At 46.2% G+C, this 24,653-nt stretch overlaps 2 protein-coding genes across 2 annotated transcripts in view; both read right to left on the minus strand.

Moving 5' to 3' along the window:
- Window positions 1–14,951, minus strand: part of LOC143955400 (uncharacterized) — an 85,764-nt gene extending 70,813 nt beyond the window's left edge. The window contains 9 exon segments of the mRNA XM_077465455.1: window positions 898–959; window positions 962–2,929; window positions 10,813–10,951; window positions 11,118–11,192; window positions 11,294–11,437; window positions 11,994–12,137; window positions 12,244–12,335; window positions 12,452–12,524; window positions 14,865–14,951. Of these exon segments, the coding sequence (XP_077321581.1) occupies window positions 898–959; window positions 962–2,929; window positions 10,813–10,951; window positions 11,118–11,192; window positions 11,294–11,437; window positions 11,994–12,137; window positions 12,244–12,335; window positions 12,452–12,485 (2,658 nt within the window). The 5' untranslated portion in view covers window positions 12,486–12,524; window positions 14,865–14,951.
- LOC143955180 (uncharacterized) overlaps window positions 1–24,653 on the minus strand; it is a 275,659-nt gene that overhangs the window by 166,552 nt on the left and 84,454 nt on the right.

Here is a 24,653-nt window from a genome sequence, read left to right on the forward strand (position 1 = left end):
CGACAGATCTCCTCCACCATCCACACTACATTCTCCGACAGATCTCCTCCACCATCTACACTACATTCTCCGACAGATCTCCTCCACCATCTACACTACATTCTCCGACAGATCTCCCCCACCATCCACACTACATTCTCCGACAGATCTCCTCCCACCATCCACACTACATTCTCCGACAGATCTCCTCCCACCATCCACACTACATTCTCCAACAGATCTCCTCCCACCATCCACACTACATTCTCCGACAGATCTCCTCCACCATCCACACTACATTCTCTGACAGCTCTCCTCCACCATCCACACTACATTCTCCGACAGATCTCCTCCACCATCCACACTACATTCTCCGACAGATCTCCTCCCACCATCCACACTACATTCTCCGACAGATCTCCTCCACCATCCACACTACATTCTCCGACAGATCTCCTCCACCATCCACACTACATTCTCTGACAGATCTCCTCCACCATCCACACTACATTCTCCGACAGATCTCCTCCACCATCCACACTACATTCTCTGACAGATCTCCTCCACCATCCACACTACATTCTCCGACAGATCTCCTCCCACCATCCACACTACATTCTCCGACAGATCTCCTCCCACCATCCACACTACATTCTCCGACAGATCTCCTCCACCATCCACACTACATTCTCCGACAGATCTCCCCCACCATCCACACTACATTCTCCGACAGATCTCCCCCACCATCCACACTACATTCTCCGACAGATCTCCTCCACCATCCACACTACATTCTCCGACAGATCTCCTCCACCATCCACACTACATTCTCCGACAGATCTCCTCCACCATCCACACTACATTCTCCGACAGATCTCCTCCACCATCCACACTACATTGTATTTTCTAGTGGTTAACAATATTATCTTTCCTCAAGAAAACTTTCCCGCACTCTGAACATGAATAGGACTCTCAACCTTGTGAATTCTCTTGTGGTTATCAAGGTTTCTTTTCTGGGTGAAAGATTTTTCACACTGCGAACATGGAAAAGGACGCTCACCCGTGTGAGTTCTCTGATGTTTAACAAGGTATTCTTTATGATTGAAAGATTTCCCGCACTCTGAACATGAATAAGGATTTTCACCGGTGTGAATTCTTTGATGTATAACAAGGCCTCCTTTACGAGTGAAATATTTCCCGCACTCTGAACAGGAATAGGGATGCACACCTGTGTGACTTCTCTGATGTTTAACAAGGTCTCCTTTACAGATTAAAGATTTGCCGCACTCCGAACATGAATAAGGACGCTCCCCCGTGTGAATTCTCTGGTGTTTAATAAGGTCTCCTTTATAAGTGAAAGATTTCCCACACTCTGAACAAAGATAAGGACGGTTACCTGTGTGAATTCTCTGATGCAGAACAAGGTCTCCTTTCTGAATGAAAGATTTCCCGCACTCTGAACATGAAAAAGGACGCTCACCCGTGTGAATTCTCTGATGTTTAACAAGGCCTCTTTTGTGAGTGAAAGATTTCCCGCACTCTGAACATGTATAAGGACGCTCACCTGTGTGAATTCTCTTATGTTTAACAAGGTCTCCTCTATAAGTGAAAGATTTCCCGCACTCTGAACATAAATAAGGACGCTCACCTGTGTGAGTTCTCTGATGTTCAACAAGGCCTCTTTTACGAGTGAAAGATTTCCCGCATTCTGAACATGTATAAGGACGTTCACCTGTGTGAATTCTCTGATGTCTAACAAGACGATCATTCCTAAGAAAAGAAGTCCCGCACTCTGAACATGAATAAGGACGCTCACCCATGTGAAATCTTTGGTGTTGCACAAGGTTTCCTTTCTGAGTGAAAGTTTTCCCGCACTCCGAACATGAATAAGGACGCTCACCAATGTGAATTCTCTGATGTTTAACAAGGTTCTCTTTATGATTGAAAGATTTCCCACACTCTGAACAGAAATAAGGACGCTCGCCCGTGTGAATTCTCTGATGTTTAAGAAGGCCTGCTTTCTGAGTGAAAGATTTCCCGCACTCTGAACATGAATAAGGACGTTCACCTGTGTGAATTCTCTGATGCCTAACAAGGCCCCCTTTCTCAATAAAAGATTTCCAGCACTCTGAACAGGAATAAGGACGCTCCCCTATGTGTCCTCTTTGATGTATAACAAGCTCTCCTTTATGAGTGAAGGATTTCCCACACTCTGCACAGGAATAAGGACGCTCTCCTGTGTGTACTCTTTGATGTTTAACAAGCTCTACATTATGAGTGAAGGATTTCCCGCACTCTGAACAGGAATAAGCACGCTCACCAGTGTGAATTCTCTGATGTTTAACAAGGTCCCCTCTATTAGTGAAAGATTTCCCACACACTGAACATGAATAGAGACGCTCACCTGTGTGAATTTTCTGGTGCCTAACAAGATTATCTTTCTTATGAAAAGACTTCCCGCACTCTGAACAGGGATAGGGACGCTCACCCGTGTGAAATTTCTGATGTTGCGTAAGGTTTCCTTTTTGAGTGAAAGATTTCCCACACTCTGAACATGAAAAGGGACGCTCACCCGTGTGAACTCTCTTGTGATGAATAAAATTTCCTTTCTTAGTGAAAGATTTCCCGCACTCTGAACATGAGAATAGATTGTGACCTCGGTGAACTCCTTCATGGGGTGAGGAAGTTTCCTCGGGATTAGAAGGATCTGTTGATGGATCTGCAGTGTGAGATCTTACATGGATATTTCCAATCATAGTATGTGATTGATGAGAAGATTCCCCCTGATCAGAGGGATCCATTGATGTCTCCGGACAGGAAGGTCTGTGATGTATATTTTGTGTATTTGGATTTCCTCCTGGAGGATCCTGTGTGATGACATTATCTTCTGACTTACAATCAGCAGATAATAGAAGACGTCTCTCCGAGGAATTCCTGACATCACATCCATCTGTTGGAAAGAAGTAAAAAAATAGAATAAATCTCAGTAGATGACAAATAAGTGGAGTTTTGGCTCCTCCTCCCCGTCGGTGGAATAAGTGGAAATGCCGATCTCACAGCTGGGCTCCTGTTCTCCCTCCAAAATCAATCAGAAAAGTCTTCACACCGAGTCCATATATCATCTGCTAATTCTATAATAATAAATAGCTATGACTGAGGCTTCATTATCCAAAACGCGTTAGTGGATTGTTACTACATCGGATTTCCTGGATTTAAAATTATAAAGAATTTGCAGATCCTGTATGGAAAAGGGGGGGGGGGGGTAATATAAATGCACTCACAAAAGTACCAAATGACAGGCCGGTTGGAGTAACTGAGACTTAATCAGGGAGCTGGCAACCTCTAATGGTACACAATCAGCCTTGGCTTGGCAGAAGAAGTGAATTCAGGGGGAGGAGTTCCCCCCCGGATTGCGGCCGTACTTTTGGGTTCAGTGGATTCTACAGTCGTATTAGCACACATGCAGGGGAGGGCACCGGAGCAGGAAGTGACACATGCAGAGGAGGGCACAGAAGCAGGAAGGGACGCATGCAGGGGAAGGCACAGAAGCAGGAAGTGACAAATGCAGGGGAGGGAACAGAAGCAGGAAGTGACACATGCAGGGGAAGGCACAGAAGCAGGAAGTGACACATGCAGGGGAAGGCACAGAAGCAGGAAGGGACACATGCAGAGGAGGGCACAGAAGCAGGAAGAGACGCATGCAGGGGAAGGCACAGAAGCAGGAAGGGACACATGCAGGGGAAGGCACAGAAGCAGGAAGGGACACATGCAGGGGAAGGCACAGAAGCAGGAAGTCACACATGCAGGGGAAGGCACATAGGCAGGAAGGGACGCATGCAGGGGAAGGCACAGAAGCAGGCAGTGACACATGCAGGGGAAGGCACAGAAGCAGGAAGTTACACATTTGGAGGAGGGCACAGAAGCAGGAATTGACACATGCAGGGGAGGACACAGAAGCAGGAAGTGACACATGCCGGGGAGGGCACAGAAGCAGGAAGTGAAACATGCAGGGGAAGGTACAGAAGCAGGAAGTGACACATGCAGAGGAGGGCACAGAAGCAGGAAGTGGCACATGCAGGGGAAGGCACAGAAGCAGGAAGGGACACATGCAGGGGAAGGTACAGAAGCAGGAAGGGACGCATGCAGGGGAAGGCACAGAAGCAGGAAGTGACACATGCAGGGGAAGGCACAGAAGCAGGAAGTGACACATGCAGGGGAAGGCACAGAAGCATAAAGTGACATGCAGGGGAGGACACAGAAGCAGGAAGTGACACATGCCGGGGAGGGCACAGAAGCAGGAAGTGAAACATGCAGGGGAAGGTACAGAAGCAGGAAGGGACACATGTAGGGGAAGGCACAGAAGCAGGAAGGGACACATGCAGGGGAAGGCACAGAAGCAGTGGAAGGCACAGAAACAGGAAGGGACACATGCAGGGGAGGGCACAGGAGCAGAGGAAGGCACAGAAGCAGGAAGGGACACATGCAGGGGAGGGCACAGGAGCAGAGGAAGGCACAGAAGCAGGAAGGGACACATGCAGGGGAAGGCATAGAAGCAGGGGAAGGCACAGAAACAGGAAGGGACACATGCGGGGGAGGGCACAGAAGCAGGGGAAGGCACAGAAGCAGGAAGGGACACATGCAAGGGAAGGCACAGAAGCAGGAAGGGACACATGCAGGGGAAGGCACAGAAGCAGGAAGGGACACATGCAGGGGAAGGCACAGAAGCAGGGGAAGGCACAGAAACAGGAAGGGACACATGCAGGGGAGGGCACAGAAGCAGGGGAAGGCACAGAAGCAGGAAGGGACACATGCAAGGGAAGGCACAGAAGCAGGAAGGGACACATGCAGGGGAAGGCACAGAAGCAGGAAGGGACACATGCAGAGGAGGGCACAGAAGCAGGAAGGGACACGTGCAGGGGAAGGCACAGAAGCAGGAAGGGACACATGCAGGGGAAGGCAAAGAAGCAGGAAGTGACACATATGGAGGAGGGCACAGAAGCAGGAAGGGACACATGCAGGGGAGGGCACAGAAGCAGGGGAAGGCACAGAAGCAGGAAGGGACACATGCAAGGGAAGGCACAAAAGCAGGAACGGACACATGCAAGGGAGGGCACAGAAGCAGGAAGGGACACATGCAGGGGAGGGCACAGAAGCAGGAACTGACACATGCAGGGGAAGGCATAGAAGCAGAAAGGGACACATGCAGGGGAAGGCACAGAAGCAGAAAGGGACACATGCAGGGGAAGGCATAGAAACAGGAAAGGACACATACAGGGGAGGGCACAGAAGCAGGAAGGGACACATGCAGGGGAAGGCACAGAAGCAGGAAATGACACATGCAGGGGAAGCTATAAAAGCAGGAAGTGACACATGCAGGGGAGGGCACAGAAGCAGGAAATGACACATGCAGGGGAAGGCACAGAAGCAGGAAGTGACACGTGAAGGAGAAGGCACAACATAGCACCAAGTGTTAACCCTTGTGTGCTGTTACACTTGTGTGAAAATATAATACAATGCATAGTCTATCCCACACCCACCTAACTGTCCCCGAGCCGCCCACATCAAATCATTCTCTGCAGCTATTACCTTTTGTACCACCACCCCCTCCCTTTAGAATGTAAGCTCTATGAGCAGGGCCCTCCTGTACCTTTTGTATTGTACTGTAATTGTGTTGTCTCCCCTATACATTGTAAAGCGTTGCGTAAACTGTTGGCGCTATATAAATCAATAATAACAATAAGAATAGTCATCAGTGGTGGATTTACAAAGGCTTATGTGACCTTCCATAATTATAGGGTCCACGCTTTGGGGTAAGAGTACATTCTAACCTCTGTGTTGGTGGTTTTCACAGGTGGAGGGTTTCCTTTTGTACCTACAATCACAAGTGCTCCTATGATGTTTTTTTTTGTTGTTTTTTACACTTTCATCTGGCTTTTTAATAACAGCCATTGTGCTTACGGACTTTGGAGTTTTCTTAAAGTGGTTGTATACCCCCTTTTTTTTTTTTTTTTACTTTTACCTACAGGTAAGCCTATAATAAGGCACAGAAGCAGGAAGGGACACATGCAGGGGAGGGCACAGGAGCAGAGGAAGGCACAGAAGCAGGAAGGGACACATGCAGGGGAAGGCACAGAAGCAGGGGAAGGCACAGAAACAGGAAGGGACACATGCAGGGGAAGGCATAGAAGCAGGAAGGAACACATGCAGGGGAAGGCACAGAAGCAGGGGAAGACACAGAAACAGGAAGGGACACATGCAGGGGAGGGCACAGAAGCAGGGGAAGGCACAGAAGCAGGAAGGGACACATGCAAGGGAAGGCACAGAAGCAGGAAGGGACACATGCAGGGGAAGGCACAGAAGCAGGAAGGGACACATGCAGAGGAGGGCACAGAAGCAGGAAGGGACACGTGCAGGGGAAGGCACAGAAGCAGGAAGGGACACATGCAGGGGAAGGCACAGAAGCAGGAAGGGACACATGCAGGGGAAGGCACAGAAGCAGGAAGTGACACATGCAGAGGAGGGCACAGAAGCAGGAAGTGACATGCAGGGGAAGGCACAGAAGCAGGAAGTGACACATTTGGAGGAGGGCACAGAAGCAGGAAGGGACACATGCAGGGGAGGGCACAGAAGCAGGGGAAGGCACAGAAGCAGGAAGGGACACATGCAAGCGAAGGCACAAAAGCAGGAAGGGACACATGCAAGGGAGGGCACAGAAGTAGGAAGGGACACATGCAGGGGAGGGCACAGAAGCAGGAACTGACACATGCAGGGGAAGGCATAGAAGCAGAAAGGGACACATGCAGGGGAAGGCATAGAAACAGGAAAGGACACATACAGGGGAGGGCACAGAAGCAGGAAGGGACACATGCAGGGGAGGGCACAGAAGCAGGAACTGACACATGCAGGGGAAGGCATAGAAGCAGAAAGGGACACATGCAGGGGAAGCTATAGAAGCAGGAAGTGACACATGCAGGGGAGGGCACAGAAGCAGGAAATGACACATGCAGGGGAAGGCACAGAAGCAGGAAGTGACACGTGAAGGAGAAGGCACAAAACAGCACCAAGTGTTAACCCTTGTGTGCTGTTACACTTGTGTGAAAATATAATACAATGCATAGTCTATCCCACACCCACCTAACTGTCCCCGAGCCGCCCACATCAAATCATTCTCTGCAGCTATTACCTTTTGTACCACCACCCCCTCCCTTTAGAATGTAAGCTCTATGAGGAGGGCCCTCCTGTACCTTTTGTATTGTACTGCAATTGTGTTGTCTCCCCTATACATTGTAAAGCGTTGCGTAAACTGTTGGCGCTATATAAATCAATAATAACAATAAGAATAGTCATCAGTGGTGGATTTACAAAGGCTTATGTGACCTTCCATAATTATAGGGTCCACGCTTTGGGGTAAGAGTACATTCTAACCTCTGTGTTGGTGGTTTTCACAGGTGGAGGGTTTCCTTTTGTACCTACAATCACAAGTGCTCCTATGATGTTTTTTTTTGTTTTTTTTTTACACTTTCATCTGGCTTTTTAATAACAGCCATTGTGCTTACGGACTTTGGAGTTTTCTTAAAGTGGTTGTATACCCCCTTTTTTTTTTATTTTACTTTTACCTACAGGTAAGCCTATAATAAGGCACAGAAGCAGGAAGGGACACATGCAGGGGAGGGCACAGGAGCAGAGGAAGGCACAGAAGCAGGAAGGGACACATGCAGGGGAAGGCACAGAAGCAGGGGAAGGCACAGAAACAGGAAGGGACACATGCAGGGGAAGGCATAGAAGCAGGAAGGAACACATGCAGGGGAAGGCACAGAAGCAGGGGAAGACACAGAAACAGGAAGGGACACATGCAGGGGAGGGCACAGAAGCAGGGGAAGGCACAGAAGCAGGAAGGGACACATGCAAGGGAAGGCACAGAAGCAAGAAGGGACACATGCAGGGGAAGGCACAGAAGCAGGAAGGGACACATGCAGAGGAGGGCACAGAAGCAGGAAGGGACACGTGCAGGGGAAGGCACAGAAGCAGGAAGGGACACATGCAGGGGAAGGCACAGAAGCAGGAAGGGACACATGCAGGGGAAGGCACAGAAGCAGGAAGTGACACATGCAGAGGAGGGCACAGAAGCAGGAAGTGACATGCAGGGGAAGGCACAGAAGCAGGAAGTGACACATTTGGAGGAGGGCACAGAAGCAGGAAGGGACACATGCAGGGGAGGGCACAGAAGCAGGGGAAGGCACAGAAGCAGGAAGGGACACATGCAAGCGAAGGCACAAAAGCAGGAAGGGACACATGCAAGGGAGGGCACAGAAGTAGGAAGGGACACATGCAGGGGAGGGCACAGAAGCAGGAACTGACACATGCAGGGGAAGGCATAGAAGCAGAAAGGGACACATGCAGGGGAAGGCATAGAAACAGGAAAGGACACATACAGGGGAGGGCACAGAAGCAGGAAGGGACACATGCAGGGGAGGGCACAGAAGCAGGAACTGACACATGCAGGGGAAGGCATAGAAACAGGAAAGGACACATACAGGGGAGGGCACAGAAGCAGGAAGGGACACATGCAGGGGGGGGCACAGAAGCAGGAAGTGACACATGCAGGGGAGGGCACAGAAGCAGGAAGTGACACATGCAGGGGAAGCTATAGAAGCAGGAAGTGACACATGCAGGGGAGGGCACAGAAGCAGGAAATGACACATGCAGGGGAAGGCACAGAAGCAGGAAGTGACACGTGAAGGAGAAGGCACAAAACAGCACCAAGTGTTAACCCTTGTGTGCTGTTACACTTGTGTGAAAATATAATACAATGCATAGTCTATCCCACACCCACCTAACTGTCCCCGAGCCGCCCACATCAAATCATTCTCTGCAGCTATTACCTTTTGTACCACCACCCCCTCCCTTTAGAATGTAAGCTCTATGAGGAGGGCCCTCCTGTACCTTTTGTATTGTACTGCAATTGTGTTGTCTCCCCTATACATTGTAAAGCGTTGCGTAAACTGTTGGCGCTATATAAATCAATAATAACAATAAGAATAGTCATCAGTGGTGGATTTACAAAGGCTTATGTGACCTTCCATAATTATAGGGTCCACGCTTTGGGGTAAGAGTACATTCTAACCTCTGTGTTGGTGGTTTTCACAGGTGGAGGGTTTCCTTTTGTACCTACATTCACAAGTGCTCCTATGATGTTTTGTTTTGTTGTTTTTTACACTTTCATCTGGCTTTTTAATAACAGCCATTGTGCTTACGGACTTTGGAGTTTTCTTAAAGTGGTTGTATACCCCTTTTTTTTTTTTTACTTTTACCTACAGGTAAGCCTATAATAAGGCTTACCCGTAGATAAAATTAATATCTCCTAAACCGTACAGACGCTGCCAGACATTGCCGGGAAGAAGTCTCCTGCGCGTGGGAGTGACGCAATCGTGGCTTCGGCCACTCACAGCGCCAAAGCCACGATACCCAGAAGAAAAGCCAAGGGAACATGTCAGCTCCCTTGGCGTGGACCGGGATCAGATGCCGAGGCCTCGTTCTACGGTGAGTATTTCATAATGAGCCAGTATACGCTGCACAATAGCTCATTATGCCTTTGCCTTGCAGGTTTAAAAAAAAATAAAAAATAATAATAAAAAATCTGTGCGGGTATACAACCGCTTTAATTGAACATTTTGATATTTATAATTTTTCGATTTTTCTTGCCTTTTGAGTTTTTTAGCGTAACTTATTTACTTTTTTCCCCCCATCTGATTATATAGGCCAGGCATAGAGGTCTTGGCAAGGGATAAGTCACTAATACAATAGCTGGAGTCAGAATACCTTCCAACACCACACATTAACCCTTTACAGACAGTCCCCGAGTTACAATCATGACTCCTACTTACAAACGGAGAGAGACAACAGGAAGTGCGACAAAATCTACCGCTAGGAAGGGAAATTCTCTCCTGTAAGAATTCCCATGGGAAAAAGGCATCTCCGCTGAAGGCTAATCAGAAATTCTTGTTTCTACAACAACCCAAAACCTAGTTGTCACAGGGACAGAAAGAGAGGGAAGACCTTCTAAACAGGGGCACAGACAGCAGAACAAAAACGTTACAGAGGGGTTAACACTTCCCTATACTATCTTTTTTTGGCTGGAGTTACACTTAAAAAATGTGTACTTGTTCCAACTTACATACAAATTCAATGTAAGGCGGAGTTCCACCAAAAATTAAACTTCCGTTCATTTGTCTCCTCCCTCAGGTGCCACATTTGGCACCTTTCGGGGGGGGGCTGATACCTGTCTTTAACAGGTATCCTGTCCCCACTTCTGGGAGTCCCGTCCGCGGTGCATTACGCCAGTGCTCGGCTCCCTCCTCCTTTCCCCACCGCTGGGCCAGTAGGAGAGCACAGCGAGTGCCTCACATATGCGCAGTAGTGACCTGGCATGAAGCCGTAATGCTTCACTACTGGGTTCCCTCACTGGCAATGGCAGCGGCAGCACCCGACAGCTGATGGAAACATCAGTTGCAGTGCCGGCATTGCTGGACTCCAGGACAGGTAAGTGTCCTATTATTAAAAGTCAGCAGCTGCAGTAAGTGTGCCTGCTGGCTTTTAATTTTTGCAGCAGTGGGTGGATCTCCGCTTTGAGAACAAGACTACAGACCCTATCTTGATTGTAACCCGGGGACTGCCTGTATTAGGCAAACACACATTTAACCTTTCAGCACCTGCCTACAGGATGATGTGAAGATCTGATAATGATCTAACATTTTTCCTTAAAAACTACAATCCTTAAAACTCAGAAGTAAAATGAGACTGTGACATGTTTCCTCCATAGTGTCTGTTACTTACTTGTGTCGATAGGTAGAGAAATCTCTTCCTGTTCACTTTTCTTAAACATCCCGACCTCCTCCGTGGACCACTGATCACCCCCCACATACGACTCTACTTCTTCTTTAACCTCAGCTTTTATATTAATCCGTTCTTCACCCTACACCCCAAAATAATAGAAAACATCCATTAAAGTCAACATCATTTTCTTAAATAGGGGCTAGAAACCTCAAATGTAGAAGTAAGTATTAGAAGAAACGACATAGAAGAATGTTATCTCATGACTTAGAATACATATTTAGGTCTACATGCCCAGTCCTACCTACCTGATCCTGGTGAGGGATGGTGTGATCCTCCTGCATGGAACCCCAGGAATACAGAGGAGGGGGATATCTCTCACCCTAAACCCCAAAGATGATAAAATGGAGCAAGAGATTACCTAAGACAATATCACCTCATAGCTTTTAAAACTTTTGAGTTCTAACTGCTCAGTCCCATCTACCTGATGATGATGAGGGATGGTATGATCCTCCTGTGTGGAATTCAGGGAATATTGAGGACCTCCCTCCTCCATAGACTGCTGATCTCCACTCACCAATCTCTCTTCTTCTTTAATCTCAACTTTCATGTCTTTCAGTTCTTCACTCTAAACCCCAAAATGATAGAACAGAATCATAAAAACAAAAAGTGTAATGCCGCGTACACACGACCAGACTTTTTGACAGCAAAGATCCGACGGAACGAGTCCGTCAGACAATTCGATCTTGTGTGGGCTCCATCGGACCTTTGCTTGTCAAAAATCCAGTGGACTTTAGAAATAGAACATGTTTTAAATTTTTCCACCGGAACTCCGCCGGACCGAGAAATCCGTTCGTGTGTATGGTAGTCCGACGGACAAAAACCGACGCAAGGGCAGCTATTGGCTACTGGCTATGAACTTCCTTATTCTAGTCCGGTCGTACGTCATCACGTTCGAATCCGTCTGACTTTGGTGTGATTGTGTGTGGCCAAGTCCGTTCATTCGGAAAGTCCGTCGGAACTCTGCCAAAAGTCCGTCGGAAAAACCGTCGGACCTAGTCCCTCGAAAAGTCCGGTCATGTGTACGCGGCATTAGAGATTACATGAATGGGTATACATACAGCATATGTCATCTTATAATTTAGCATACATTTCTAGGTGGACATGCTCAGTTCCATCTCTACCTGATGATGGTGAGGGATGGTGTGATCTTCCTGTGTGAAATCCTTGGAATACAAAGGATCACCCTCCTCCATAGACTGCGGATCCCCAAACATCTCTTCTTTTTCCACTTTAACCTCAACTTTGATGTCTTTCAGTTTTTCACCCTAAAGCACAAATATGAAAGAACTGATTTGTAAAAGTAAACAAGAGATGAAATTGAAGAGTAGAATTCTAAAACATTTTGAGTTCTAGCTGCTCAGTCCCACCTACCTGATGATGGTGAGGGATGGTGTGACCTTCCTGTGTGGAATCCCGGGAATACAGAGGACGGGGACATGGTGGGTTCCCATTACTGGATCCATCTGTAGGAAACACACACACTGACTGAATACATTGTTTCTATGTGTTTATCAGATGATGGGGGATCTAGGTGGAGCCTCCGTACTGCTCTCTCCTTTACAATAAAGTCTCCTCTTACCCGGTGATGTGAGGGGCGGCTGATTGTCCATCATGACGTCCTTGTAGAGATCCTTTTTTTTTAAATTCAGATTCTTTTTATTGGTAAGAAAAGAAAAAACATTTTCATTTAACAATAAACACATCTTAAGATATTGGAGAGGACACAGAGTTATCCAGTCATATAGCCAGCCGGACATACGATTTTTGCATTATTACTGTATATAGAGCAACAGTCCATACAAAATAAAATGACATATTATAAAAACATATACCTGAGTCTTTCGTTTTGTAAGTTACTATATATTGAGCGTGCTTTCTATGTATCCTATGCCCCAGCCCCGCTTCCAGTCCTCAACCGGACCACCTGACAGTGCAGGGGTGCCACACACCCCTAAACATTGGGGCGGGGATCACAGTGTTAGCTATCTCTTAAAACAAAACACTACATTCAACCACTGCACAGCAAGATACCACTGCATCAATATATTGCGTCAGATCAGTTTACATATGGAGTCAGTGAGGGAGATTTACAACTGTGTCTGTGTTGTGTTAATAAATACCAAATATATTCAACCTCAAAACCACGAGCGATTCATAACGAATGCCTAAAATTTTAACTATTCAACAAAAAGTCTTTGTGTGTTTTTTAATAATTCTCTAAATATTTTATATTATATTTAAAGAGTAAGTTCACCTTTATAGAAAAATCCACAAGGTGAACTTACACTGGACACCCTCACTATCCCCACCCTCCCCTCCGATCCCACTGACCTGGAGTCCGGCGATCACTTACACATCGAAAGGTGTGTACTAATGCGCTAACAAATCAATCTGTGCTGACTATGAGGTACATACAAATAAATAGATAAAGTGCTAAATGGAAATAAAAAAGCAGCTAAACTTCTAAAGTTTTACCAACACCCATAAAAACTGTGTATAAAAAGTGAAGTGCTAGTTAAACAAATCTAGTAAACAGGTGAATAAATATCTGACCAATTATCAACAAGGGATATACGTATCTATAAACAGTGATAAATTCAAAAAATATTAATGATAATCCCACAACACGTGATCTACACATCGAATCGTCACTTTACCGGTCCGGGGATTAGAAATCCCCTTGGCTTATTTAAAAGAATGCAAACTCTAATTTACCCCACAGCCTGAAATAATCTGTTCAATTAACTAAGTAATAGGCAGATGTAGAACACTATCTATGTTATCCTCTAATCCCTGAATTTCCTATATTGTTACCCTCCCCCTTCCCAATGTTATTCCCTTACTTATAGTTGTACAGGCTGACTAGCGGCTCAATGTGGTGACCTCCCAGACCTACAGCGTGAACCCATTCGGGGTAGGCTGGATTGGGGCCATCAAGAATTGAACGAAGCCTATTTTATATGCCTTTACAATGTTTTTTCATTACAATGATATGTACCATTTGCAACAATCTTAATTGTTATGTTCTCTTTTGATAAAAGAAAAAATTTATGAAGTGGGAAAAATTATCCCCTTGGCTTAATCTCCTAAATGTACCTTGTGGAGGTAGGTATAGGAGGCATCCTAACTGGTCGTCACCAACCAATTAGAACCTGTGTAGCCCTTCCTGTCAGCGCAGTTGAAGAGGCGAGAAAGCCGCGGGGGATTTCAAATCCCCGGACCGGTAAAGCGGCTATCCGATGTGTCAGAACGGGTGATCGCCGGACTCCAGGTCTGCGGGACTGGGGGGGCTATGGGGAGGGGGTCCAGTGTAAGTTCACCTTACAGATTTCCTGTAAAGGTGAACTTACACGTTAAAGTTATTAATAAGGTAGTGAGAAGTTATATTAATAGAGTCGTCAAATTGTAATTATGCAAAAAAAATTATATTTCTGTGTGTTTTTCAATAACTCTTTAAATATTTTATATTATATTTAATGGTATTAATAAGGTAGTGAGAAGTTGTCTATATGGAGACATATAGTGGAATATATCGCTGTATACAGTATATAGGTAATATTTCTGTAGTGATTATAATATATAATAAAACCTTCTCTTTAGAGAATCCTATCCGGCCTCCAAACAACTGTACTTTTATTTTCTCCATCAGCTCATCCCCCACATTTATTACCCTTTGACTCTCCCTCCTAGAGTGCAAGCTCTAAGGAGCAGGACCCTCTGATTCCTCCTGTATTGTAATGCAACTGTACTGTCTGCCCTCATGTTGTAAAGCGATGTGTAAACTGTTGGTGCTGTATAAGTCCTGTATAATAATTATATATATATATATATATATATATATATATATATATATATATATATATATATATATATATATATATATATGTATCATTATCTGCTGGAGATAAAAGATGTTACAGTGACTATGGAGGAAGAGGACGGACATGATGGGGGTGGTTACTGGGTGTAAATATAAAATAAGATCTTATTACCTCCTCCGCTGCCAAGTTCCAGTAATGTCTCCTCTCTACTTCCTCCCAACTCGGCTCTCACCCGGAACTTCCTTTTTATACTTTGACATCACTTCCTGTCTGCACCCAACCTCACTTCCTCTCCATTTGTGGTTTCACTTCCTGTCTCTGTACAATCGTGCTCTATATGACTTCATGTTCCCGACAATATAATTGGAAAAGATTTTCAGCTTGGGAATAATGTCATTCAAGGGGGAGTCCCGTCTGCTTTCATGATGTGAATATTATAAGATAATACTGCAATGGTTAAAAAAATAAGAACCACCAGATCCTGTAACCATCTTAAAATATTGCAAGTTATAAAGGATGAAACAGAGTTCCAAAAGCTTTTCAGGGTTTTGCAACGTGAACCCATTTGGGGTAGGCTGGATTGGGCCATCAAGATTTGAACGAAGCCTATTTTATATGCCTTTACAATGTTTTTTCATTACAATGATATGTACGATTTGCAACAATCTTAATTGTTATGTTCTCTTTTGATAAAATAAAAAATGTATGGGTAAAATAAAAAATGTATGGGTAAAATAAAAAATGTATGGGTAAAATAAAAAGTTAAAGGACAGAAAAATTAAGTATGTTAATTTCTTACATGCAGTGTTTTTCCTCATTAGTATCATGTGTTTATGTGTCTGTAAAGACGTAGCCGTCTGTCCGACGTACTTAGTCTGGCGGACTTCCCGCCAGACTGTACGTCGGTCTTTCCGAATGGGCTACTTGCCCACACACGGCACTTTTTCAGCGGACTAATACGGCGTACTAAGTCCGCCGTACTATCCGCCCTACTTTTGAAAGGAACGGACTCGCCCACACACGCGGAGGAAAGTCCGCTCATTTCGAGCGGGTCTCCAGGTAGGCGGGGCCCGCGAAGGATACGTCGCTGGCCCCGCCGCCTGGTATGGACTTAAAGGGGAACCCCAACGCTGAAAAAAATCGGCATGGGGGCCCCCCCCCAGGTCCACATCAGACCCTTGTCCGAGCACGCTACCCGGCCGGCCAGGAAAGGGGGGACGAGCGAGCGCCCCCCTCCTGAGCTATACCAGGCTGCGTGCCCTCAACATGGGGGGGTGCCTTGGGGAAGGGGGGGCCGGGCCTCTTCCCGACAAGGGCCTCTTCCTGACAACCCTGGCCGTTGGTTGTCGGGGTCTGCGGGCGGGGGGCTTATCGGAATCCAGGAGCCCCCTTTAATAAGGGGGCCCCCGGATACTGGCCCCCCCACCCTATGTGAATGAGTATGGGGTACAATGTACCCCTACCCATTCACCTGTAAAATAAAAGTACAAAAAAAACACAACACACAAGATAAAATAATTTATTGCACAGCTCCGGGGGTCTTCTGTCTTCGGGGGGGTCTTCTCGCCGGACTCCTCCGCTATCTTCTTGTAGCTCTTTTGCTAGCGGAGGAGCCCGGCTTTCTTCCTCGCCGCCGGCCTCTTCTTCCGACTTCGGGGGTCTTGTCCCCCTCTTCAGTTCTTCTGCCGGGCCACCGCGCCTTCTTCTAGCTCTTTTACAGGCGGTGGCCCGGTCTTCTGTCGTCGCCGCCGACCGCCTTCCATTCATCTTCTTCAGATGTTGCCTCGCCGAGCCCTCCGCTCACAATGACGGTGACCGGGCACGCGGCGACTTATATAGGGACAAGGGGCGGGGTCTTTGGTTGATGTCACATGGGTTCATGTCACATGGCGACAGTCCCAGCATCCTCCGGGACTGTGACATCGTAAGGGGGCGGGGTCACCATGTGACATGAACCCATGTGACATCAACCGAAGACCCTATATAAGTCGCCGCGTGCCCGGTCCCAGTCATTGTGAGTGGAGGACTCGGCGAGGCAACATCTGAAGAAGAAGAGAAGAACGGAAGGCGGCGGCGGTGACAGAAGACCAGGCCACCGCCTGTAAAAGAGCTAGAAGAAGGCGCGGTGGCCCGGCAGAAGAACCGAAGAGGGGGACAAGACCCCCGAAGTCGGAAGAAGAGGCCGGCGGCGAGGAAGAAAGCCGGGCTCCTCCGCTAGCAAGAGTCCGGCGAGAAGACCCCCCCGAAGACGGAAGACCCCCGGAGCTGTGCAATAAATTATTTTATCTTGTGTGTTGTGTTTTTTTTGTTTCTTTTATTTTACAGGTGAATGGGTAGGGGTACATTGTACCCCATACTCATTCACATAGGGTGGGGCTCCCGGATTCCGATAAGCCCCCCGCCCACAGACCCCGACAACCAATGGCCAGGGTTGTCGGGAAGAGGCCCTTGTCCTCATCAACATGGGGACAAGGTGCTTTGGGGTGGGGGGGCCGCGCCGGCCGGGTAGCGTGCACGGACAAGGGTCTGATGTGGACCTGGGGGGTACCCCCACGCCGATTTTTTTCGGCGTTGGGGTTCCCCTTTAAGTCCATACCAGGCGGTGGGGCCAGCGACGTCTCCTTCGCGGGCCCCGCCTACCTGGAGACCCGCTCGAAATGAGCGGACTTTTCTCCGGGTGGGAAAAGTCCGCTCATTTTAAAAGTACGACGGACTGGCACACACACGGCCGGATTGTCCGCCGAAATGCGAGTCCGGCGGGAAGATTGGAGTGTAAAACTACTTTCTAAGTCCGCCGTACTTTCGGGTCAAAAAAGTATGCCGGAGGCTACACACGGGGGGATTGTTTGGCGGACTTCAGTTTGCCGGACTTTTCCACCCGCTTGTTTGATCGTGTGTACGCAGCATAAGATGTACATTGAGATAAAAGACTATTTTTAGGATGTATTCGGTCTATAAACCAGAAGCTATGGATGGACAGTTGGATCAATGATTCTATATTTAGGATGTATCCAGTCTATAAACCAGAGGCTCTGGATGGACAGTTGGATCAATGATTCTATATTTAGGATGTATCCAGTCTATAAACCAGAGGCTCTGGATGGACAGTTGGATAAATGGTTCTAAATTTAGGATGTATCTGTTCTATAAACCAGAGGCTCTGGATGGACAGTTGGATAAATGGTTCTATATTTAGAATGTATCCGGTCTATAAACCAGAGGCTCTGGATGGACAGTTGGATAAATGGTTCTATATTTAGGATGTAGCTGTTCTATAAACCAGAGGCTCTGGCTGGACAGTTGGATAAATGGTTCTATATTTAGGATGTATCCGGTCTATAAACCAGAGGCTTTGGGTGGAAAGTTAGATAAATGACTCTATATTTAGGATGTATCTGGTCTATAAACCAGAGGCTCTGAATGGACAATTGGATAAATGGCTCTATATTTAGGATGTATCTGGTCTAGGGTTGCCACCTGTCTGGGATTGACTTGGACAGTCTGGGTCTTGAATCATGTGACCGGGTTTTGTACTGCTTGAAACCCGGGAACATTATTCAGCCCAGACCAGGGACAGACCATTCGGGCGGGGGGCAGTGGGGCAATCAGCATAGTTGCCACTGTGGAGACAGCAGGCGCATCATTGCTTCTAGGTAAATACACTGTGCCTGTGGTGTGTGTTTGTAAATCCGAAGCTCCTTTCTGTTCCACTTCCCCCCCCCCCCCAAAGGCTCCTGTAGGGTCTCTGTGATCTCTGACTCAATAACCCCCATCTCCCACTCACCAGTGCCATGTGCTGAGAAAACCGGGAGACAAAGCTCACTGTAGCTACTGTCAGGCTGGCTGCTGCTCACACTACAGACATAGAGGAGGTGAGCTGAGTTTTTTACTGATAAAAGTCTCCTTGGGTGGAAAGCTGCTAAAGTTTCAGGTGTTGCAGTGAAAAGTTAAGGTGACAGGAGAATCAAAAAAGACAGCCTGTGGCTGGGAAGTCTGCACCCCGTTCACAGCTGACAGTACAATTTTCTTGTTAAATTTCCTTTAGATTTACCATCAACTATGTAAAGCAAGGGCCCTGCCCACTGTCCTACCTTCTCCACTCCTCTCCTGCACATACTGCCCACTGTCATACCCTCCGCACTCCTCTCCTGTACCTACCGCCCACTGTCATACCCTCTGCACTCCTCTCCTGTACATACTGCCCCCCATCGTACCATTCGCACTCCTGTGCTGTACATACTACCCACTGTCATACACTCCTCTCCTGTACATACTGCCTTCCCTCCACATTCCTCTCCTGTACATACTGCCCACTGTAATACCCACCACAGTCCTCTCCTGTACACACTGCCCCCATTATACCCTCCACATTCCTCTCCTGTACATACTGCCCACTGTCATACCCTCCGCACTCCTCTCCTGTACATACCGCCCACTGTCATACCCTCCACACTCCTCTCCTGTACATACTGCCAACTGTAATACCCACCACAGTCTTCTACCTGTACATACTGCCCCCATTATACCCTCCACACTCCTCTCCTGTACATACTGCCCACTGTCATACCCTCCGCACTCCTCTCCTGTACATACCGCCCACTGTCATACCCTCCACACTCCTCTCCTGTACATACCGCCCAATGTCATACCCTCCACACTCCTCTCCTGTACATACCGCCCACCGTCATACCCTCCACACTCCTCTCCTGTACATACTGCCCACTGTCATACCCTCCGCACTCCTCTCCTGTACATACCGCCCACTGTCATACCCTCCACACTCCTCTCCTGTACATACTGCCAACTGTAATACCCACCACAGTCCTCTACCTGTACATACTGCCCCCATTATACCCTCCACACTCCTCTCCTGTACATACTGCCCACTGTCATACCCTCCACACTCCTCTCCTGTACATACCGCCCAATGTCATTCCCTCCCCACTCCTCTCCTGTACATACCGCCCACTGTCAACTAATTTTTGTGTTCCAGATACAATATGCATGCTTAATCACTCAAATTGCAGCTTGTCCATACAGGCTTTATATCTGTGGGGTAAATATTTGACATTTTCCTATCCTCATTTTCACAAGTTACAAATGTTTGCTCCCAGATGCAACATGCTTGTTCTCTCCCTCAGAAATTGTGGCCTATCCTATAAAGGCTTCTAAGATGTGGTGCAAATCTGTGCAATTTTTATTTACAGATGAAATATGCCTCCTCAGAAACTGCAGTATGTCTATAATGGTTTAGGATCTGTGGTGGATCAGTCTCCAAAAATATACATCAGTCTCTAAAAATATACATGTTTTTTTCTATTCAGATGCAATGTACTTGATCTATCCTTTAGAAATTACATGTGATTATTTTTTCTGTTACATTTGTAACAAACTAACACAACGTTCTTTTGCAATAAGCCTTCTCAGAACAGTAATATTTTGGTCTCATCAGTCACTGAAAAAAGACACTCATTTTTTATTTCCAGGTGTAATATGCCTGCTCAGCAACTTTGAAATTGAAGGCTGCCCATACAGGCTAAACATCTCTGGTGTAATCTGTAACATCTTTCCATCTTCAATCTCCTATTAAATATTTATTTATTTTTGCAAGTGCAGTGCTTGCTCTGTCTTTGAGAAATTTTGGATTATCCAAGAAAGGCTTTGAAAGTGTGCTATAAATCTTCAATCATAGCTTTTTTTTACATACAATCTGCCTGCTCTCGTCCTCTGAAATAACAAACTATCTAATAGACAAATATGTACTGTGTTTCAGTCTTCAGTTATTTCTTTAATCACCATTCAATCTGCACGCTCCCTCTAGCTGACGTTGCATCTTAGGCCGCGTACACACAGGCGGATTGTCTGTCCAACTTAGTCCGCTGAACCGTGTTTCAGCGGACAATCCGCTCGTGTGTGGGCTTCAGCGGACTTTTTCAGCGGACAATCTGATGAACAAAGTCTTACGGAATTTCCGTAAGACAGTCCGTTCAAACTTGGTTTTGTCTGTCCAAACTTGGTTTCAGCGGACAGTCCGCTCGTGTGTAGGCAAGTTGGACGGACTAAGTATGGCGCATGCTCAGAAAGGGTTTACACGGCCGAAGGTTGCATTGCAGTGTATAGGACGTAGTTTTTCTAGTCCCGTCGTACGTGCTGTACACGTCATCACGCACGCTTTCAGCGGACTGTCTGCTCATCGTGTGTGGTCAAGTCCGTTCATTCAAATTTTGAACGGACTGTCTGTCGGATTGTCTGACGAACTTAGTTGGGCAGACAATCCGCCCGTGTGTACGCGGCCTGAGTTATAAAAAGAGTACATGCTGCCCATCAAATTAATAAAGTTTTTCTTGCTTGTAACTCTGGAAAATGTACACTTTAATTTAGTTACATACAGTAACAATGGGAAAATGTCTCTGTCTTCCATTGTGGGCTAGTAAGAAAGCTCACTGTACATAGTGTGCGGCGAGTCTGCAAAATGTTTCTGGCTCTTGACTCCGATATGATAAACAGATTTTTGTTTCAGAGTAACATATACCTCATAGTTATCTAGTATAAATGCTTGCAAAATTGGCAGAAAGTCTATACAATAATAATGACTGCTGTCTTTGAAATAATACGCTCTAGTTGTTATTTCAAGAATAATTCAATCATCTCTCCCTCATAGATTGCTGCCCAAGACCCAAATCAATTTGCTTCCATGCGCTCCAGCCACTGTGTAATGTTTGGCTGTTGTCTCTGAAACATGGTAATAACATTTTTTCCTACATATCCCTCAAGCCAATGCCCTGTGTTTGACAATCCCTTGCCTATTAGCTCAGAATAGCCATTACTGATATTTAAGATTCAGCTTTAGAACTCAAACGTCATTAGCATTCGCTGAACCAAACCAAGGGCTTATCCCTATTTATAATTATGACAATACAAAAGAATGAAACGTAAACTGAAACTTATGCACAAATTTATATAGTACAGACATTAATTATAATGTCTCTGCGGGTGAGGCCATGGCCATCTCCACGAGTGAGAGCACGGGTGGCTCTGTGGGCAAGAGAGGGTTGCTCGGTCAGTCAGTGGGTGGGTGAGAGAGCGAGGGGTAGCTGGGTGACTCAGTGTGTGAGCTGGCCAATCAGGGAGCCAGCGGGCAGGGGAGCAGAGAGATGACATCATCTCTTGGCGCCCGCCCTGCATCCCTGCAGTTCCGCTCTCATTGTGCCGGCAGCAGAGAGATGACGCGAGGGCTCAATGTACAAATTATATAATTACATTGGGGGGGATTTTAATGCCCCTCTAGATCCAAAACTAGATACGTCGAAAGGGACATCATCTGTCTCTGAAAAAATTAGGAAGAATATCCTTCGCAAATTAAACGAATTTCAATTGGTTGATGTATGGAGGGCTTTCCATGCAGATGAAAGGGATTATACATTCTTCTCAACCCCCATCAACGGTATTCACGCATCGATTTCATTTTACTATCTCAGCGAACACTATCGTTAGTACAGGACATACGTATAGGAAATATAACATGGTCTGACCATGCACCAGTTACGATCAATATTTTTTTGAAGGAAGCTACACATAAAATGGATTGGAACTGGAAATTGAATGAAAGTCTTTTGCATCGTCCTGAAATTCGAGAAGAGGTGGTAAGGGAAATCGATTCGTATTTTAAAATGAATGACAATGGAGAGACTAAAATGGGGATAGTGTGGGAAGCCCACAAAGTAGTAATTAGAGGAATTCTAATAAAACATGGGTCCCGAATAAAGAGAGCCAGAGAAGAGGAAACAGGTAGACTATTGGAGAAGATAAGGGAGATAGAGATACAACATAAGAGGTCAATGGAAAAGGACATGGGGATAGAATTAGCATATTTAAGAAGACAGTTATCTGATATCCTACGGTATAAGGCAAGGGCAATGTTACAACAAGAGAGGAGAGTAATATATGAATCAGGAGATAAATGTGGTAAAGTGAAAATTATATATGGCCTCGCAAAGAAGTATATAAGCATACAATATTACATAATGCACCATCATCCCAAATTAATATGAAGTGAATTTTTTGGAAAATCTGGTCCCCAACCAGAAATATCAACAAAGAGAGAAAGCCAAGGGACTATTACGGTGCACATATACGGATAATAAAGACATTGAGAAAACAGTTCTATAAAAATAACAAGTCAATTTATTTGAACATAAAATCATTACAAATAATCAGGGGCTGGTATAGAAGGTGAAGTATTTCGACTAGTTTCGCTTTTTCAGCTTCCTCAGGAAATACCAACATCTAAAATACATATATGGATAAAGATCACAATTAAATATACGACAACATAGTAAGGTACAATCGAAAAGGAGGGGGAACATTTGTTTGAAATTATATTCAAGGTCTTACCATCGCGCCCAGGTCCCCAAGATAGTTCAGGTGACCGAGGGAAGTCTCCTCCGGCGGCTGGGGGAGGTATTAATCCCAGTAATAACCGAAATCTGTGTGGAGATATTTCTGTTGATACTTATTGGTTTATAATCTGGCCTCAAAACCATCAAAGATAAACCAATGTGGTTGAGAGGAGGTGGATGTGCTCATGAAATGGGAAAAACGCGTGGTTATGGCTATCCAAGGGTACAAATTAGTGTGCACAAAGGGTCAAACCACATTAGTGAGGCTACCCAAGTGGTGAAAAGTGATATAACAGTGAAGTGTGCGTGAGTACATACCAAAAGAGAAAGAAACAACCCCATAATGATCAGTGTAAAAGTGAACCAAGGTTAAACCGAAAATGTGAATTAATAAGATGAAAGAGAGGGGGATATAGAAGAAAATGCCCCTTCATATTAATTTGGGATGATGGTGCAGTATGTAATATTGTATGCTTATATACTTCTTTGCGAGGCCATATATAATTTTCATAGATGAATAGGTGGATAACACACCTGATGCTGTGTGTCGGTATCTGTCCACGAGGAGCGGAGGAGCTTAGACTCATCCTCTTCGTGTCCTGATCCGCATACATTTTTAAGCCCCGAGCACACTCTGGTTTCCCCATCATGGCACAAATGGGGAACAGGCCTCTTTTATTTTTGCTACCCAATATAACTGTGTGATTGCTTGTTTATACCTGTTATATATCGAATTGAATCACAATCCAGTTCAACTGTGTTGTAGCGGTTAAATAGCGGTTCAGTATGGATATTCCTGCCCAATTTGGATGGGTTTTACGACCCAGATCTGTAATTTGATTGACTCTACTAGGATTTATTTTTGTATACATATCTTTTTGATATATATTTTTTTTCCTCCTATCTTAAATGAATGGAGGGCACCTCTTGAATCATTGAATCAACTATTACCATAAGTACTACCAACAAACGATCCAAATTTGCCATTTAAAATGGATATTCCCGCTGGTTATATACCATCGTGTTCAAACGGTGGTTATAACTAACAACTGCTGCTCATGTGAATATGGACTGTGTTGATAACCATATATGAGTTCATTATGATCACCTTTTTGACACTATATGTGTCTTGTTACTTTACTAACTTATTGTTTGTACTATTTATATGTGCCGTATCACTATATTCAATTAGCTCACTATGATAGGTCTTGCCCTCCTGCCTGTTTCCCCCCCCCCCCTTGTGGGTTTGGGTCCCGGGCCTCTCTCCCGGCGGCTGGTGCAGCTCTTGGGGGGTTGGTTTGGGGGAGGGTGAGGCATTGCATTTGAATGCTTCGCCGGCCCCCTCTCCCCTTGCCCGTGTCCCGGCTAAGAATTATTGGCCTAGGGACGGGAGCGCAGACGCTCGTGCGGTTCTTCCGCGCATGCGCAGACCGCGCCAGGCGCTGCACGGTTTATGCGTAACAATTTTGTTCGCGACCTGTGCGGGATGCCTCGGACTAGGGGCGCATGCGCGTTGGGTGCCGATGCGCGCGTACTGTAGAGCCCCTGACCCCGTGACGCT

Source organism: Lithobates pipiens, unplaced genomic scaffold, assembly GCF_037356315.1.
Source record: "Lithobates pipiens isolate NorthernLeopardFrog02 unplaced genomic scaffold, aLitPip1_a1.2 Scaffold_35, whole genome shotgun sequence".
NCBI classification, from domain to species: domain Eukaryota; kingdom Metazoa; phylum Chordata; class Amphibia; order Anura; family Ranidae; genus Lithobates; species Lithobates pipiens.